At 38.6% G+C, this 19,436-nt stretch overlaps 1 protein-coding gene across 5 annotated transcripts in view; it reads right to left on the reverse strand.

Annotated features, from left to right (window-relative positions):
* Positions 1–16,096, reverse strand: part of ICA1L (islet cell autoantigen 1 like) — a 57,788-nt gene extending 41,692 nt beyond the window's left edge. The window contains exon 1 of one of the 5 annotated variants that reach the window (XM_006055005.4): positions 15,960–16,096. Coding sequence is in view for 1 of the 5 variants with exons in the window: in XM_006055004.4 (XP_006055066.2) it covers positions 15,271–15,290 (20 nt within the window). In the remaining 4 variants the exon portion in view is untranslated. Of the gene's footprint in view, positions 1–14,856; positions 15,009–15,270; positions 15,615–15,959 lie in introns of those variants that run through there. The other 4 variants (XM_044937437.2, XM_044937436.2, XM_006055004.4 and 1 more) reach the window with 4 other exon arrangements.
* Positions 16,097–19,436: the final 3,340 nt, after the last annotated feature.

Here is a 19,436-nt window from a genome sequence, read left to right on the forward strand (position 1 = left end):
CCTGCACTACAGATTCTTTACCATCTGAGCTACCAGGGAAGCTGTTTTTGACAGAGGGCACTGCTAAATCTGCTTGCCACTGGGGGGTTGAGTTAGATTAACACAAGAAAACCACAAACGGGCACATCCTAGATAAACTGCTTAAATCCAAAGAGAAAAACTATCTTGAAGCAGAGAAAAATGGTGTATTACATAAAGGGGGACAAATACATAAATGAGATGCAAGTTCTCAAGGAAAACAATAAAGCCCAGACTGTAATGGAAGGATAAATTTAAGGTGCTGAAAGAAAGAAAGAAAAACTATCAACTCATAATTCTCTATTGAAACTGTCCTTTAAAAATGAAATAAAAAGAAAGACATTATCAGATAAAGAACTGAGACAATTCATGGCTGGGGACTTTTAGAAATGCTCACAAATTCTAAAGGGAAATTACAATAGTAATTTGGATCTACAGTAAAGAGATGACTGGAATTGATAAATTTCTGAATAAACATAAGACTTGTCTTTTTTCTTCATTTCTTCAAAAGTTTTATACAGTTTCACACACACAGACAACGGTAAAATGGTAGCTCAGTCACCATTCTGTCATTTTTTGTCATTTATATGTCTTCCCTACCACCTTACTCCATAATCGTTTTCATCATCATCACCATTATATGATTCCTTTTGGTAATACTTCCATACATTGAAATGTAAAATTTTTAGCTATATACTTTTGACAAATAGATATTATGCTATAGAACATTTCCAGCACCCCAGAAATTTCCCTTGTATCCTTTTCAAGTGAATGCCTAACCTACCATAAGTAATGTTTTGCTTTTTTTTTCACCTTTAGTTTTCCTTTCCTACTTTGTTCTTTCTTATCACTGAATAGTAATCCATTGTATCAATATTAACAGTATGTTTTAACTTTCAACTTGGAATTAATTGTAAATAAATCTGCTATGAACATGCCTAAACAAGTCTTTTCATGGACAAATGTTTCACTTCTCTTCAATAAAACCTATAAATGGATTTTTCTGTCAAAGGATTGGTGTACATTTTATAAAAAATTGTCATTTTACATTCCCATTAGCAATGTGTGAGAGTTACAATTGTTCCACAATCTCAGTAACACTTAATGTTGGCAGACTTCTTAGTTTTATCTGTTCTGGTTATGTATTGGTATTTCCTTATGGCTTTAATGCGTCTTTTTCTTATGACTGACGGTAGTGAACACTTTTTCAGGTGCCAGTTGGCCTTCTGTAAATGCTCCACTGTTTTAAGTCTTTTGCCCATGTTTAAATTGGGTAGTTTTTTTGTTTGTTTGTTTGTTTGTTTTACTATTGAGATGTAGAATTCTAAGATTTAGATTGGGATGGCACTGAATCTACAGATCAATCTGTGAAGGACTGGCATCTTAATAATTTTTGAGTCTTTCAACTCATGAATACAGCATTTATCTCCATTTATTTAGGTCTTCTTTGATTTCTCTCAGCAGTGTTCTGAAGTTATTTTAGTATAAGTTTATTGCTTTTAATTTATTCCTAAGTATTTTTTGTCTTTAGATGCTTTTATAAATAGCACATCTCCTAGTCTCACAAAGCTCTTTCTATCTGTATATTTTACTTTACTAAACTCCACATTTTTATTTCCTGATGTTCTCATCATTACATGAAATTGTGGGATCTTTGAGGGGACCCAAAAAACGGTATACCTTTTCCCTGAATTACTCTAGTTAAATAATATAGTATAGAATCTGGAGGCCAAAATATCTTTTTTTTGTTTTTTTTTTTTTACAGATAATAGCAAAGTTTGTGAATATATAGTTTAGTGTGAGGTAACTGGTCCTCCTAACTGAGCATCAGGACTAAACAAATTCACCAACCAGTCAGGTAATTCAGTTTATGGAAGGCTTCCCCATATGGGAAGTGGAAGATTATTTCTTTTATCCTATACTTTCCTTCTTTCCTCTTATATAGGACAATACTTTAAAAGTTCTTTTAGTGAATCCTGTGGGGAGAAAATCTCTGTTTTGGTATCTGTGAAACTCTATTTTGCCTTCATTCATAAATGACAGTTTAATTGTTTATAAAAAATATAAGGCTGGCAACAACTTTCCTTTATTTTCTTTTTTAAAGCTATCATTATCGATCCATGCAAGACTCATTCTTTTGTTTCTTCATTTACTTGTACATTCCTTTTTTAACCCCTTCCTCATATCTATCTCCCCTCACAATCATTCTAATGTGTTTGATGTGTGCCTTTTTATTTGAATGCGTTCTTAGAAAATGTTATATACATATGCTAATCTACACAAATGATATTGTGCTGTAGATTTCATTTCTGATTTTTCAGGGATTTTTTTCACTCAGTACTTTAAGTGCTATGTATGTTGCTATGTATCCATCTCTTTTGCTGTTTCCATTATATTAACATTTCTTGCTGCTGCTGCTGCTAAGTCGCTTCAGTCGTTGTCCGACTCTGTGCAACCCCACAGACAGCAGCCCACCAGGCTCCTCCGTCCCTGGGATTCTCCAGGCAAGAACACTAGAGCGGGTTGCCATTTCCCTCTCCAATGCATGAAAGTGAAAAGTGAAAGTGAAGTCACTCAGTCGTGTCCGACTCTTAGCGACCCCATGGACTGCAGCCTACTGGGCTCCTCCGTCCATGAGATTTTCCAGGCAAGAGTACTGGAGTGGGGTTCCATTGCCTTCTCCGTAACATTTCTTAGTGTTCCTTAACTCTTTGAAGCCAGAATCCCTACACCTTAGTTCATCTATTGTAGTCAGTGGGTCTGGGCTCCTACTGCCCCTCCTTTTTCTATTTGAATCTTTGAAAAAGTGTTTTAATCTGTGATGTCCTGAGGTTGTCTAAGACACATTTATGTAGTTTTTTTTCATTATGGAGGTTCATATCTTAACCTTTCACTCTAGAAAGTTCTAAGCTGTACTCCCTTCAAATATTCCTTTTCAGCCATAATTTCTTCTTTTTATCTGAATATGCTATTGGGTGTTATTCTTGATATGTTCTATGTTTTGGATAAAAATAGTTCATTTTTATATGTTTTTCTGTCCTATATTTTGGACAAGTTCTTTAGTACAACCTTCCAGTTTATAAATTCTTTTTTCAATTCTGTCCAGGCTAGAGTTCATTCCACCTACTGAGGTTTTTGTTTTTGTTTTTGTTTTTTAATCCAGTGACTTTTTCTTTTTTAATGTTCAAGATTTCTAATTGGCTCTTTTTAATATTCTAATGACATGGACTTTTAATTTCTACCAAGCTACAGAAATTGCATCCCCAGAAACAAGGACCTCATTTTGTATTGGGAGCTCAGTGCATTTGTTTCCGTCCACTCACCGCTTTGTCCTTCTGTTCTGTTTCTAGTCCATGTTTTATCTTATTATCTAGCCAAGATAAACTTTCTGGGGTTTGTTTTATTTTTTATAATTACGAGTTTGATGCAAAACTTACTATGCTATCTAAACTAGAAATCTCCTTTATTTTCTTTTTCTGGCTTCACCACAGGGCATTCAGGATCTTGCCTGATCAGGAATCAAACCTGTGCCTCATGCAGTGGACACACAAGAGTCCTAACCACTGGACTGCCAAGGAAGTCTATAATCTCCTTTATTTCCAGAAAGTGAACAGTATTTTTTACTTGAACACAGTCACCATGTAGAACACTTTATTCATTTTTGCACTATATAATATTTAAATCTGTATTTGCAGCTATCTCCTGGATATGGAATACAAATATTAGAATAAAACAAATCAATATTCTCTTTAGAGGTAGTTCTGTACTCACCTTACTTATTTCATTACTGTGTAATCACTAAGAAACAAGCAAAACAGACTGATGGTAATATGCAAACTGAAGCTCTGAAATCCCCTGGAGAAAAATAATCTGTGAAGACTTAACTAAATATAACATCACTGTTTGATGCAATTAAGAAATACATTAGCCAAGTTTGCTGTTTAATATTAATGTAGTATTCTTGATTACTCTGGCTCCGAAGCCATGAATTTTCTTACAAACACAATCAGCATTTCCTGAAAGATTCAGAGTTTGCTAGTAAATTCAACTTGAGTGAAGGCAAAACTGACAGAAAACACTCCAAAATGTCAACAAAGGTTTTCTCTGCAGTGGGATAACAGATGACAGTTTTCTGCAGTTTCCAAGTTTGCTACAATTAACATGTACAACTAGCTATTGTATCACTCTTTACTTGTTTACTTGATTATCAAGGTTTTTGCTTTTGTTTTTTTAAAATTTACTGCTGTATATTGTCACCCTGCTTATTTAACTTATATGCAGAGTACATGTGAAATGCTGGGTTGGATGAAGTACAAGCTGGAATTAAGATTGCTGGGAGAAATATCAATAACCTCAGATATGCAGATGACACCACCCTTATAGCAGAAAGCAAAGAGGAACTAAAACAGCCTCTTGATGAAAGTGAAAGAGGAGAGTGGAAAAAGTTGGCTTTAAAACTCAATATTCAGAAAACTAAGATCATGACATCTGGTCCCATCACTTCATGGCAAATATATGAGGAAACAATGGAAACAGTGACAGACTTTATTTTCCTGGGCTCCGAAATCACTGCAGATGGTGACTGCAGCCATGAAATTAACAGATGATTGCTCCTTGGAAGAAAAGCTATGACTAATCTAGACAGCATATTAAAAAGCAGAGATATTACTTTGCCAACAAAGGTCCATCTAGTCAAAGCGATGGTCTTTCCAGTAGTCATGTATGGATGTGAGAGTTGAATTATAAAGAAAGCTGAGTGCTGAAGAACTGATGCTTTTGGACTGTGGGGTTGGAGAAGACTCTTGAGAGTCTCTTGGACTGCAAGGAAATCCAACCAGTCCATTCTAAAGGAAATAAGTCCTGAATACTCATTGGAAGGACTGATGCTAAAGCTGAAACTCCAATAATTTGGCCACGTGATGCGAAGAGCTGACTCATTGGAAAAGATCCTGATGCTGGGAAAGACTGAAGGTGGGAGGAGAAGGGGGCGACAGGAGATGAGATGGTTGGATGGTATCACCGACTCTACGGACATGAGTTTGAGTAAGCTCTGGGAATTGGTGATGGACAGAGGGAGGCCTGGCGTGCTGCAGTCATGGGGTCGCATAGAGTCTGACATGACTGAGTGACTGAACTGAGGAACTGATTACTATTTAACACCAGCAGACTTTATCCAAAGTAAGAGCCATTCATTTATTGTTATATATTAAGTACTTATACTTTTATGTAGCAATTTTACTTATCTGAAATGCATCAGAACTAGTTTAACTCCATAAAAACATCTGAGAAGTCAGAGGAAATCTCTGGCTGCCCAATGGTTAGGGCTCAGTGCTTTCACTACTTTTGCTGGGTTCAGTCCCTGGATGGGAACTAAGATCCCATAAGCTGTGTGGCATGGCCAAATAAAAAGTCTGAGGAGTTAAAATAGTTATTACAAAGACTATCACATACACATTATTTTTAAGGGAGCTCCTGTTCCTCTCTCCTGCCAACAACCTCACACTGTCACTATCTGCAGGTAACATGATATTATTCATAGAAAATCCTAAATATACCACGAGAAAACTATTAATGAATTTGGTAAAGTTGAAGGATACAAAATTAATATGCAGAAATCTGTTGTATTTCCATATGCTAATAATGAACTATCTGAAAGAGAAATTAAGAATAATCCCACTTACAGTCATGTCAAAAAGAATAAAATACAGAGAAATAAATCTAAGGAGGTAAAAATCCTGTACTAAGAAAACTGTAGAGTGATGATGAAAATAACTGAAGACTACCCAAAAAGATGGAAAGATAAACTGTGCTCATGGACCAGAAGAATTAATACTATTAAAAAGATCATACTACTTAAGGAAATCTACAGAGTCAATGCAATCCTAACAAAATACCAATGGCATTTGTCACAGAACTAGAACAAATAATTCTAAATCTGTATGGAAACACAAAACACTCTGAATAGCCAAAACAGTCTTGAGAAAGAACAAAGTTGGAGGGATCATGCTGCTTGATTTCAAACTATACAACAAAGTTAAAATCATCAAAGCAGTATGGTATTGCCACTAAAACAGATACACAGATCAATGAAACAAAACAGAGAGCTCAGAAATGAACCCACACTTACATGGGTAATTAATCTATGACAAAAGAGGCAAGAATATACAGTGGGGAAAAGACAGCCTCTTCAATAAACGGCTTTGGGAAAACTGGACAGCTATGTGCAAAAAAATCAAACTGGACTACTTTCTCAATGATAAAAATAAATTTAAAATGGATTAAAGACTTAAATACAAGACCCAAAACCATAAAACTTTTAGAAGAAAGCATAGGCAGTATGTGCTTTGAAACTGATCTCAGTAATATTTTTTGACTAAGTTTTAAAGATACTTGTTAGTTCACAGTAACATAAACACTTACTTGGTTTAATAAAATTATAATACAGCTATACTGGGGAAGAACAAAAGGGGACTGTGGTGGTGAAGGAGAGCTAGTCCTCATCTGCCATATAAAAAGTAAGTAGATAATGTTTTAAATTAATAAATCAAAAAGTAGCATATAAACATGTGATTTAGAAAAGGTAAGGTAAGGTAAGTCACTTCAGTCGTGTCAGACTCTGTGCGACCCCATAGACGGCAGCCCACCAGGCTTCCCCGTCCCTGGGATTCTCCAGGCAAGAACACTGGAGTGGGTTGCCATTTCCTTCTCCAATGCATGAAAGTGAAAAGTGAAAGTGAAGTCGCTCAGTCGGGTCCGACTCTTAGCGACCCCATGGACCACAGCCTATCAGGCTCCTCCATCCATGGGATTTTCCAGGCAAGAGTACTGGAGTGGGGTGCCATTGCCTTCTCCAGTGATTTAGAAAATACCAGCAAAAACACAGAGGTGAAGGTATGAGACACTGGAGATTGGAACTGGAGCAGGAATGGGAGAACTGTTTTTAAACATTATAATCCTTTTAACACTTGACTTTTAAACATTATGGACATGTACAACTTTAACAAAATAATAATAATGAAAAAATACGCCTGAATGTGAATTTTACTAATTAAAACAGAATGGCACTGATACTAGAACCATAAAACAGTGGAAACAAATGAAAAGAAATACACAAAGAGATTAAAAAAAAAATAAAAAGAATGTAGTATATGGTTTATATGTTAATTTCCTAGGGCTGCTGTAACAAATTACCACAAACTTGATGGCTTAAAACAATAGAAATTTGCCATCTCACTTCTATAGGCCAGAAATCTGGAATTAAGGTCTTAGCAAGGCTGTACTTCCTGTGCGACTCTAGGGAAGAAAACTGTCTTCTCTCTTCCACCTTCTGGTGGCTGCTGGTAGTCCATGGCCAATAGCAACGTAACTCCAATCTGCCTCTATCTTCACATCACCTTCTCCTCTCTGTATGTGTTTAATCTCCCTCTGTCTCTCTAAAAATCGAGGACACTTATGATGGTTCTTAGGACCTTCCCAGGCAATCCAGAATAATCTCAAGATCCTTCACACAATCTAATCCTAACCACATCCATAAAAATTTTACCATATAAGGTAATATATACACAGAGTCCAGGAATTAGGACTTTTTATTTTTGGGGGTCACATTTAGCTCACTACAGTGAATGTAGCATTTCAAATCACTAGGAAAGGGATATATTATTCAATAAATATTGTTAGGATAATTAACTGTCTTTTTGGAGAAAAAAAGTGTTTTATTCTCAGTCAGTGTAAGGATGGTTCAAAATTTACATGTTAAAATATTGTAACAGTGACATGTGAAAATATAGATGAATGTCTGGGGCCAGAAAACTAGGTGGAACCAGGCACAGAAATCACATAAGATATTGTAAAAAAAATCCTAATTCATATAACAAAATGGGGCATAAGTAAATCTGGAAAAGAAATAACTGGGTAAAGTGAGATATAAAGAAGAAAAAGTATTTTTAAATTAGAGAATTCATAACTCAATAGTGAAAAGATAAACTAATTTAAAAATAAGGGTGAAACAAGAATAGGCAATTCACAAAAGGATTTCAAAAGCCCAATGTTTTGTGTAACATTACACAAAAATGTTATTTAATCACGTTTGTAACTAAAGCACAAATAAAAGAAAAATATGTTTATCCTATTAGATGAGCAATGATTTAAAAGATGAGCAAATGAGCACATGTCTGTATCATTTCTTTCCCTGGAGAGAATATTTTCTTCCATCCAATAGGTTGTCTTCTCATTTTGTTTATGTTTCCTTTGCCGTACAAAGCTTTTAAATCTAATTAGGTCCCACCTGTTTATTCCTGCTTTTATTTTCTTTACCTTAAAAATTAGGCAGAAGGGGATTTCCCTGGTGGTCCAGTGGCTAAGACTCTGCACTCCCAATGCAGGTCACCCAGGTTCCATCCCTGGTCAGGGAACTAGATCGTCCATGCTGCAACTAGGAGTTCTCATGTCACAACCACAGATCTCTCATGCCATAACAAAGACTGAAGATCCCATGTGCCACAACTAAGGCCCAGCACAGCCAAGAAAAGAAATAATTGTTTTAAAAAGGCAGAAGACCTGAATAGACCTTTTATCAAAGAAGACATACAGATGACTAACAGGCTAATGAAAAGATACTCAACATGGTTAAACATCAGGGAAATGCATATTAAAATTCCACAATATCACCTCACACCTATCAGAAAAGTTTCAATAAAAAAAGAATACATACAAAAAATACTGGGGAAGATGTGGAGAACAAGAACCCTTGTACATTGTTGGTAAGAAGATAAACTGGTACAGTCATTGTCAAAAACAGTATGGCATTTTCTCAAAAACACTAAAAATAGAACTACCGTATGACCCAGCGATTTCACTCCTGGGTGTATATATCAGAAAAAAATAACACTAATTTGAAAAGAGACATGTATCCCAATGTTCGTAGCACCATTGTTCATAGTTGCCAAGATATGGAAGCAACTTAAGTGTCCAGGGCTTCCCTGAAGGCTCAAAAGGTAAATAATCTGCCTGCAATGTCGAAGACCGGGGTTCAATCCCTGGAGCAGGGAATGGCAACCCACTCCAGTATTCTTGCCTGGAGAATTCCATGGACAGAGGAACCTGGCAGGCTACAGTTCATGGGGTCAGAAAGAGTTGGACATGACTGAGCAACTAACACTTCTACTTCCACTTACTAAATGTCCATCAATAGACAAATGGATAAATAAGATATGATATTATACATACAATGGAATACTATTCAACCATAATAAAAGAATGAACTTTGTCATTGGCAACAATATGGATGGACTTGGAGGTTATTTTGCTAAGCGAAATAAGTCAGAGAAATACAAATACTGTATGGTATCATCTATAACTGGAATTTAAAATAAAGCAATCTAGGGAATATAACAAAAAGGAAACAGACTCAGATATAGAGAAAAAAACTAGTGGTTACCAGTGGAGAGAGGGAAGAGGGGAGGGGGAAATAGAGGTAGGAGATTAAGATGTAAAAACTACTATGCATAAAATAAATAAACTGCAAGGATATATTGTACATCACAGGGAATATAGCCAATGTTTTAAAATAACTATAAGTGGTGTATAACTTTTAAAAATTATTGTACACTTGCAACATATAATACTCTACATGAACTATATCTCAATTACAAATAAAATTTAAAAATCCCTCTATTCATTAAATCAGGTTCCCAACGAGAAAAAAATTACCACATTTCATAGCACTGATCATTCAGATATGACTCAAATCAAATCCCTTATGATTATACAGTAGAAGTGACAAATAGATTCAAGGGATTAGGTCTGATAGACAGACTGCCTGAAGAACTATGGATGGAAGTTCATGACATTGTACAGGAGGTGGTAATCAAGACCATCTCCAAGAAAAAAGAAATGCAGAAAGGCAAAATTGTTGTCTGAAGAGGACTTACAAATAGCTGAAAAGAAGAGAAGTGAAAGGTAAAGGAGAAAAGGAAAGATATAGCCATCTGAATGCAGAGTTCCAAAGAATAGCAAGGAGAGAGAAGAAAGCCTTCCTCAGCTATCAGTGCAAAGAAATAGAGAAAAACAATAGAATGGTAAGGACTAGAGATCGCTTCAAGAAAATTAGAACTACCAAGGGAACATATCATACAAAGATGGGCAAAATAAAGGACAGAAATGGTATGGACCTAACAGAAGCCGAAGATATTAAGAAGAAGTGGCAAGAATACACAGAAGAACTATACAGAAAAGATCTTAATGACCCAGATAACCATGATGGTGTGATCATTCACCTAGAGCCAGACATCCTGGAGTGTGAAGTTAAGTGGGCCTTACAAAGAAAGCATAAAGAGGTGATGGAATTCCAGCTGAGCTATTTCAAATCCTAAAAGATGATGCTGTGAAAGTGCTGCACTCAATATGCCAGCAAATTTGGAAAACTCAGCAGTGGCCACAGAACTGGAAAAGGTCAGTTTTCATTCCAATCCCAAAGAAAGGCAGTGCCAAAGAATGTTCAAACTACTGCACAATTACACCCATCTCACACTAGCAAAATAATGCTCAAAATTCTCCACGCTAGGCTTCAGCAGTACGTGAACCAAGAACTTCCAGATGTTCAAGCTGGATTTAGAAAAGGCAGAGGAACCAGAGATCAAATTGCCAACATCCATTGGATAATAGAAGAGCAAGAGAATTCCAGAAAAACATCTACTTCTGCTTTATTGACTATGCCAAAGCCTCTGACTGTGTGGATCACAACAAAGTGTAGAAAACTGTTTAAGAGATGGTTATACCAGACCACCTGACCTACCTCCTGAGAAACCTGTTTTTAGGTCAAGAAGACAACAGTTGGTACAGGACTTGGAACAATGGACTGGTTCCAAATTGGGAAAGGAGTATGTCAAGTCTGTATATTGTCACCCTGCTTATTTAACTTATATGCAGAGTACATCATGTGAAATGCTGGGCTGGATGAACCACAAGCTGGAATCAAGACTGCTGGGAGATATATCAATAACCTCAGATATGCAGATGATACCACCCTTATGGAAGAAAGTGAAGAGGAACTAAACAGCCTCTTGATGAAAGTTAAAGAGGACAGTGAAAAAGCTGACTTAAAACTCAACATTCAACAAACAAAGATCATGGCATCCGGTCCCATCATTTCATGGCAAATAGATGAGGATACAATGGAAATAGTGACAGACTTTATTAATTTTCTTGGACTCCAAAATCACTGCAGATGGTGACTGCAGCCGTGAAATTAAAAGACGCTTGCTCCTTGGAAGAAAAGCTATGACCAACCTAGACAACATATTAAAAAGCAGAGACATTATTTTGCCAACAAAGGTCTCTAGTCAAAGCTATGACTTTTCCAGTAGTCATGTATGGATATGAGAGTTGGACTATAAAGGAAGCTGAGTGCAGAAGAATTGATGCTTTTGCACTGTGGTGTTGGAGAAGACTGTTGAGAGTCCCTAGGACTGCAAGGAGATCAAACCAGTCAGTCCTAAAGGAAACCAGTCCTGAATATTCATTGGAAGGACTGGTGCTCAAGCTGAAGCTTCAATAGTTTGGCCACCTGATGTGAAGAACTGACTCACTGAAAAGATCCTGATGCTGGGTAAGACTGAAGGGAGGAGAAGGGAACAGAGGATGAGATGGTTGGGTGGCATCACCAACTTGATGAGTTTGAGCAAGCTCCAGGAGTTGGAGATGGACAGGGAAGCCTGGTGCGCTGCAGTCCATGGGGTCGCAAAGAGGCAGACATGATTGAGCGACTGAACTGAACTGATAGCACTGAAGCCAAAGAATAAATGTCAGATACAATGAAGTCTGCATTAAAGAGGATGTCCAAATCTGACTAGCATCTCCTCTAATCTGAAGCAGGTTCGATTTTGGCAAATTGAGTAGGTTCTGAAGAACAATTCCAATGATTCATCACTAATTTGAAGACGTGAATTCTTGTGCAAGCACAGCCAGACTTAAGGAGACAGTTTACTTGGCCTGTCTTCCTATACTATCATATGCTTGCAAAGAAGACTACTGAAGAAGAGATCATTGTGTTTATGGTGGGAAATGATTCTTTTAAGCTCTTCTGGTTTCTATGAAGGGCAGTTTTCTATAAATATTCCCAGCCTCTTGCCCTTTCTCTCCTACAGTGAGAAACCTGACTGGTGAATTAACCACTGGTCCATATTTCTTGACTGAGTAGAGCTAATCTATCAAGCCAGAGAATTAGTGAATTAGGTCTTTTTTTAAACCTCTAATCCACCACTTGCAACCTAATCAGAATGAGGTAAAAGTCTTAGGCAAGTCTGTCTATTATGAAGACCCAAACTTTCCCTTGAGCGGGCTATTTCAGGTATGGACTAGGGGACAGAAATATTAAAAGACCATTGATATGATACACATTCTCTAACAGTTCTCTCAATATTAAAGTTTATCTCCATCTTCCTAGGTCTTGACCACATCTGAATTGGTTTCAATCTTAAGGGATAACAAAAAGGTGAGAGGTATTATGTACTGGGCTCCCTAAACCCTACAATGGCCAGGGTGTTTTTAGTTCTGCCTGCCAAGAGGCAAGGCATGGCTGCAGAGAAACAGAACGAGCTGGTAGTGAACCTTGCACAGCAGACAAAAGCACCCTAGAATAACCACAGATTTATCAGTATTCACCTGCCTCTGGAATCAGTGACTACACATGCTAAGGGAAACCGCTTAAAGAGAACATATAAAAACTGTCCCCAAGAAGCCAATTAAAGAAGAGATCACAATAAGGTACCTATTCACCTATGCAGCCTCTGAAACTGTTATTCCAAGGTACAGGGATATATAATAAACTACTTCCACTACTCTTGGGCAAAAAACAGGCCAGAACAGAACTGTTCTTTCCAGGAATAACATGCAAAATAAATAACATGAAAAAGTAGCACTACAGGAAAAGAAAGTGAAACTGAAGTCACTCAGTTATGTCCAACTCTTTGTGATACCATGGACTGCAGCCTACCAGGCTCCTCTGTCCAGGGAAGGGTACTGGAGTGGGTTGCCATTTCCTTCTCCACGGGATCTTCCCAATCCAGGGATCGAAATCGGGTTTCCTGCACTGCAGGCAGACACTTTACCATCTGAGCCACCAGGGAAGCCACAAGAAAAGAAGGAGGGATCATTATACGAGAAAGGGGAAAAATACATACATCTGAAAAATTGCTTCATACAACAGGTTTAAAGAAACACTGGTCTGCCTGAAGATAAATGGACCAAAACTCCATAAAAGAGATTATTTTAGTAAGAGCTAAAGGAAGCTAAATATATAAAGAAAAATAAGAAAAAAAAAAAAAACCCAGAGAACTCAAAACTACATTAGAAACAATTCCAAGTAGAATAGATACTTCAGAAAACTAAGTTAATAATACTGATGACAAACCTGGGAAGATCATTCAGAATGAAGATTATAAGATAAAGGTGGTTTGATTTAAACAAAGTGGTTAGACAGAACAAAATGATGTATAGGTTTGGAATATAAACAATTGAGATCTAATCTAAGTAATATTCTTGGACAGAGAAAGAGATATATGGAAAAGCCAAAATATTCAAGAATATAAAGCTGAAAACTGAAAGGGTTCATCGTGTTCCAGGAAAAATCAATACAGAATGATCAAGAATAAGATATACTGTGGAATGTTGCTGAATTTTAAGGGTAAAGAAAGAATGCTACTAGGATCTAGACAAAAAAAGAGGACCACCTACAAGTTAAATTATTTATCCTGACCTCAGGCATCTCCTCAGCCACATTAGATTATGGATAAAAGTGAGACTGTACAGTGCTGAGGGTAAAAGAATATGACATGGAATTTTCTACATAACTGTAATACAACTGTAATGGATATATAACATTTCATTTGTATGGATGTACTATAATCTACTTGACTGGTCTATTATTGACAGATATTTAGACTGCTTCTAGAATTTTATTATTTCAAACCATGCTGAAATTAATAAACATATATGTATTATTTAAAATACATGTAAGTGTACTATAAAATTAATTCCTGGACAGATAAGGGCTGAATCAAGAGTTTACGCATTAAAAAAACTTTAAACCTAAAGTGATATTTGCAAATGAGTCAACAAGGGGAAAAAAATCATCATCATAATAACACAATAAAGAATTACATAGAAAGCAAATATTGGATGCGAGCAGAAGTTTGAAAAGTCTGACTTCAGAAAAAAGGAAACACGTAACAGATGAAAGAAAAACACAATGGAAAAGGGGAATAAGGATGTTATATAACAAAAGCCAGTTCACATGAGGAAATCTTTCCAGTCACAGACATACTGAAAAGTCTTTCACACACCCCATCTGTTGTTGTTAAAAATTTAAAGGAGGCACAATGAGTAATGAGAAAGGTAAACAACAAAGGAAAAGGAAAAATTTTTAATAAAGCATGTACTACCACACAATGAAATATTTGACAGAGTTTGACAGTACAGTAGAACAAAACAATACTGCTTTATATCTTATATTTAATATTTTGTCCTAGTTCAGTCATTAGTATAAATTTTATTGCTTTATAATAAATATTTCTAAAAAAAATATGGCTTCCTAGTTTTTCGACCAGTCTTAATGTTTGCAGTTTTTACACTTCGGACTGGCTGATCTCTGAGCAACCACCTAACCCTAACATTAATTACTGTTAATTAGAACAATGTCTTGCACATAACTGTTTCAACGTCAAGATGTACAATAATTTTGCACTATTAAATACATAAATTTCAAAGCATACTGGATATGTCAGGCAAAGACGAATACAAAAGCGACTAGAAAGTTTAGTCATATCAAAAATATATACATACCATTGGATGATGTTTATTTGGCCAGTAAATTATGAGTATAATTAACTCCTACTAAAGGATGAGGCACCTGTGGCTACTGCATAAATATTGATGTGAAGATCATTAAAGGAATATCACCTTACAGTGCGTTAACTGAGTCAGAACCAAATCAATACATACTTAAAAAAAAACCCAAATCATGGTTAAACGTTATCTTCCCAATAAGCTATTCCACAGTGATCCACAGTTTATGATAGCTTTTATGCTCCGTGCATCAAGATAATCTATAACTTGAAAAATAACCCCACCCCCTCTACCGGCAAATCCACACCATCGCGGGTTAATTGCCAGGATGGATTTTTTTTTCCCCCCCTCCCTTCTCCATTTTTCTCAAAGCATCAGGTATTTAACTGCTGACAGCACTTGGGCACTGACCAGGTGATCCGAGTTTCCATGACCGCCTAGGATCGGTCCGTAACGCTGGAATAAAGGCCTCGGGCTGCAGGATTTGTGCGCCGGGACTCTCGGCAGGTCCTGCCGGCCGCACTTCGTCTTAAACCGCGCCTTTACTTAGGTTGTGTTTTTACCCATTGCTAGCCATTTAATTTCTAAAGAAGACATTCCCATTACAAAATAACGACAGGAAAATAACAAGATAAAAAGGAGGTCAGCAGGAAAGCACCTAAAGGCCGGGAGCATCTGCTTCTAATGGAAGTGACTTCCACCTTCGACAGAAATCACTCAATCAAGCCTCAGGCCCCGGCGCTCCTTCGCTCCCCGTGGGGAGCGTGGGCGGGACTCCCTCAGTCCCGAGGGGACGCAGGCAAGCCTAAAACCACTGCCAGCCCGATCTGCCCAGAGTAAGCCCGGAGGAGCTCGGCCAGGACCTCGTCCGGGAGGGAGGCCGCAGGGGCCGGGGTCCCCAAGGGAACCGGGAAGGCCGGCGAGGCCCCGAGAGACCGCGTGCGCGCGTGGCGGGCGCCTCCCGCTGGCGCAGCCACCCAGGGGCGTCGCCATGGGAACCAAGGGTTTGGCCTCGGGGCTCCGGTCGGCCGGGGAGGGCGCGGCCCTTCCGCCACCACGCAGGATGGGAGGCCGGGGAGGCCGCCGCCGCCGACACTCACCTCGACGCCGGAGTCGCGACGCGCACGTCCTCTGCCGCCTCGGGTCCCGCTCAGCCGCGTGGGGGTCGGTCCTGGTGCCTGTTCCTGCCGCCGCCGCCGCCGCTGGGGCGCTCCCGCAGCCGGTGCCCCTCCGCACCAGAGCGTGGAGGTGTCGGGCTCCCGCCGCGGGAGGCGGGAGATTTAAACGCTGCGGCCTGGCGCACGCGGGAGCCGCGCTGCCCTCGGCGCCTCGGCCCGGCGTCCTCCGCGTTCACGCCTCTCGGGCTCCCGCCAAACCCCGACCCACGGAGGCCCCAGATCTTAGCTGGTTCTTGAAGAAACTCCGGGACCCTCTCTGCTCCTCCTTTCCGGAATCCCTCTAATAAAATGAAATGACAAACACCAAATCGTTAGAACAGCCGTATAAGGTACTTGAGTGGGCGCCCTCCGAGGCGTGGGGAAGTAGGGGGAATTCTGCGCTCCTTTTCTGAGCCCGGGACCCCGCCGCCTCCCTGCCCTTCTGCACCTGCGGGCGCTGCGCTGCCACCCCTGCGGGTACAGAAGCTTCTGAGCCCTGGTCATCCCTGAGTCCTCGGGCACTTCTCATCACGCGTGGCGGCACGCGGGAAACGTTCACGTACTGTATAACTTATTTGAAAGTGTAAAGAGAATTAAGTCAACGATTTAATAACTGACCTGAGATGCACATTTGTGCCTGAGTGCTCAGTAGTGTCTGACTCTCTGCGACCCCATGGACGGTAGCTCCTCAGTCCATGGGATTTTCTAGGCAAGAATACTGCAGTGGGTAGCCATGCCCTTCTCCTGGGGATCTTCCCCCCGCACCGAGGGATCGAACCCCTTCTGAGCCATTGGGGAAGCCCCAACTTAACCACAGTTTGTCATAAATTAATCTACAAGAATCAAAGGTTAAATTTGCACCTAAAAACCTCAAGAAAAAATATTGGAAATAAGGCAAAAGTAAAATTCTGTTATTGGTAGAAGATAATTTAAACTCAAAGTGCTTTCTTTTTATTTATTTATTTATTTGGTTGCCCTGGGTCTTATTTGCGGCATGTGGTATCTTTAAGTTGTGGCATGTGGGATCTAGTTCCCTGACCAGGGAACAAACCTGGGTCCTCTGCTTTGAGAGCATGATCTTAGCCACTGGACTACCAGGGAAGTCCCAAAGTGCTTTCTTTTTAAAGGTTAACACAAGTTATCAACTTTAAAACTTTACAAAATATGAATTAGTCACAGCTGTGACATATGGGCTAGCAAGGAAAAAAACTTGAGGTGGTAACTAAAGTCTGTAACATTATGAAACATTATGAAAAAAAATTATGAAAAAAAAACGTAAACACGGGGTGAGATTCTAGAATATTATTACAAAGTACTTAGCTTAAAAATCTGTGGGAGAAAGGTTTTATAATAAGAAAAAGGGTAAGCTATTTATACTACAGAGCTAATTTGGACTGAAAATTAAGTCTTTGGACCAGGAATTCTAACCCTGAGATATATGAGGTTTCAAGGTGAATACATGAAATAATATGCAAAAATTTGGCTTTTTTTAGAAAAAAATCTTCAGCTTTCCTCAGAATCTCACAGTCCAGATCCTTAAAAAGGTAAGAGTTATAATTTGGCAAATATGATGTTGGCTGTAATTCCATGGATCTTTCCTGACTCAGGAGTCCCTCCTAAAGCCATATGTCTACTCTCAAATTCAACTACTCTACTGTATTTACCTGCCTGTCCATCAGGTGCTTCTCCATATGCATGTCCATAGCCTTATCTATTAGCACAGTGCCTGATGCACACTTCCTTACGAATGAATGTTTATTCAATTAATAAATGAACAGAAAGGATAGCTAACTAACAACTTAAGTATACAATGTTAATTACCTAAAAAGAACTGAACACCTTTCTCCCCAAAGAATAAATGCTTCTAACGTGGTAAGCAAGATGACTTCAAAACTGTTACTATACAGCATAGTAAGTTTCTTGGGATATTTTAGAAAGTGCTTATTCCAACTGGATGAAGTTTAACTCAAGAGGATATTCAACTAATAGCTTCTACAGGTCAACCTGAAGCAGAGAAAGGGCCTCCAAGGAACACAGTAGGAAGTCAGGGCAATGACTCTAGAGCCAAAACTGTCAGTTTTGCTCACTTAATTAGGGAAAATTACCAAGGGATATATCAATGTCTCTGAGCCAAATAATGTAGCATTTACACATCACTTTTCTTTACAGGTCACTAAGAAAAGTGTGCAGGTGGGAACACAGTATAGGAAAGGTGTCAGCAAGCAAGGTAGAGCTACTGACACTTCCTGGTCAGCAATCAGGTCTTCTCACTCATGGTGTTGGATTGATAAGAACTATTTAAATGTCCTTGTACAAATCCCTTAACAAATGAGGCAGCAGCAGTAGTTAAAATTTAGTTTTTCATTAAAAGAAAAAAAAACCTTTTTTATAAAATGAAAGGATTTAACACTGTGAAAATACTTTATATGGGAGGGTTTAATTTCATTAAGAAGTGACATTCAGAGAACTGCTATTTCATTTCCTTCAACATGCTAATAGATTTATCCCAGGATAAGCAATGTTTTCCTCCATTTCAGGCTTCCACAATCTAACTAGAAAAGCGGACCATTAGATGGCTTGGAATGTGGAGATCCACAATCTAGGATCCCAACCTGGAGTCCAGATTTCCTTAGCAAGCAATGATCTTTACTTTTATTTTTGCACCATCAAGCAAGCCTCTGGTTGTTGTTCAGTTGCTCAGTCGTGTCCGACTCTTTGCAACCCCATGGACTGCAACATGCCAGCCTGCCCTGTCCTTCATCATTTCCTAGAGTTTGCTCAGATTCATGTCCATTGAATTGTTGATGCTATCCAACCACCTCATCTTCTCCCCTTCTCCTCCTGTCTTCAGTCTTTCCCAGCATCAGGGTCTTTTCCATTGAGTCTGCTCTTCACATCAGGTTCAGCTTCAGAATCAGTGCTTCCAATGAATATTCAGGGTTGATAAACCTTTAGGATTGACTAAAGCATGGATTAGGATTGATAAGCCTCTGTTAACATCCCAAATAAAACATTAATTGATATGAGAAAACACATTAAGACTTCTACCCTCTTGTTTTATTCTTAAGGATTAGGGACCTGTTGAACCTGATGTCATGAAGCCTGATGCCATGGAAGTAGCTCCAGTTCTTCCAGGTGTTCCACTTTCTTTGTAATCTGATTTTATCAAGGACGTCAGAAGCAGCAGGTCAGTGGCAGTCAGTCAGAGTGTGGAGAATCTATCTCCCCAGATGCTCATGCTAGTAATTACTTACACATGGCAAAGTGAGTATGCTTACTTTCCCATACTGCATTTTTATTGATTCAAATAAGGCTAGAATTAGTATTAGGGAAATGAATTGTTTAAAATGTGAATTGTTAGAGACATAAAAAGGTATTTCTTCCTCCTGAAACAATCATTGAACTTTATTTGGTGTTAGT

Source organism: Bubalus bubalis, chromosome 2 (genome assembly GCF_019923935.1).
Source record: "Bubalus bubalis isolate 160015118507 breed Murrah chromosome 2, NDDB_SH_1, whole genome shotgun sequence".
Taxonomy (NCBI): domain Eukaryota; kingdom Metazoa; phylum Chordata; class Mammalia; order Artiodactyla; family Bovidae; genus Bubalus; species Bubalus bubalis.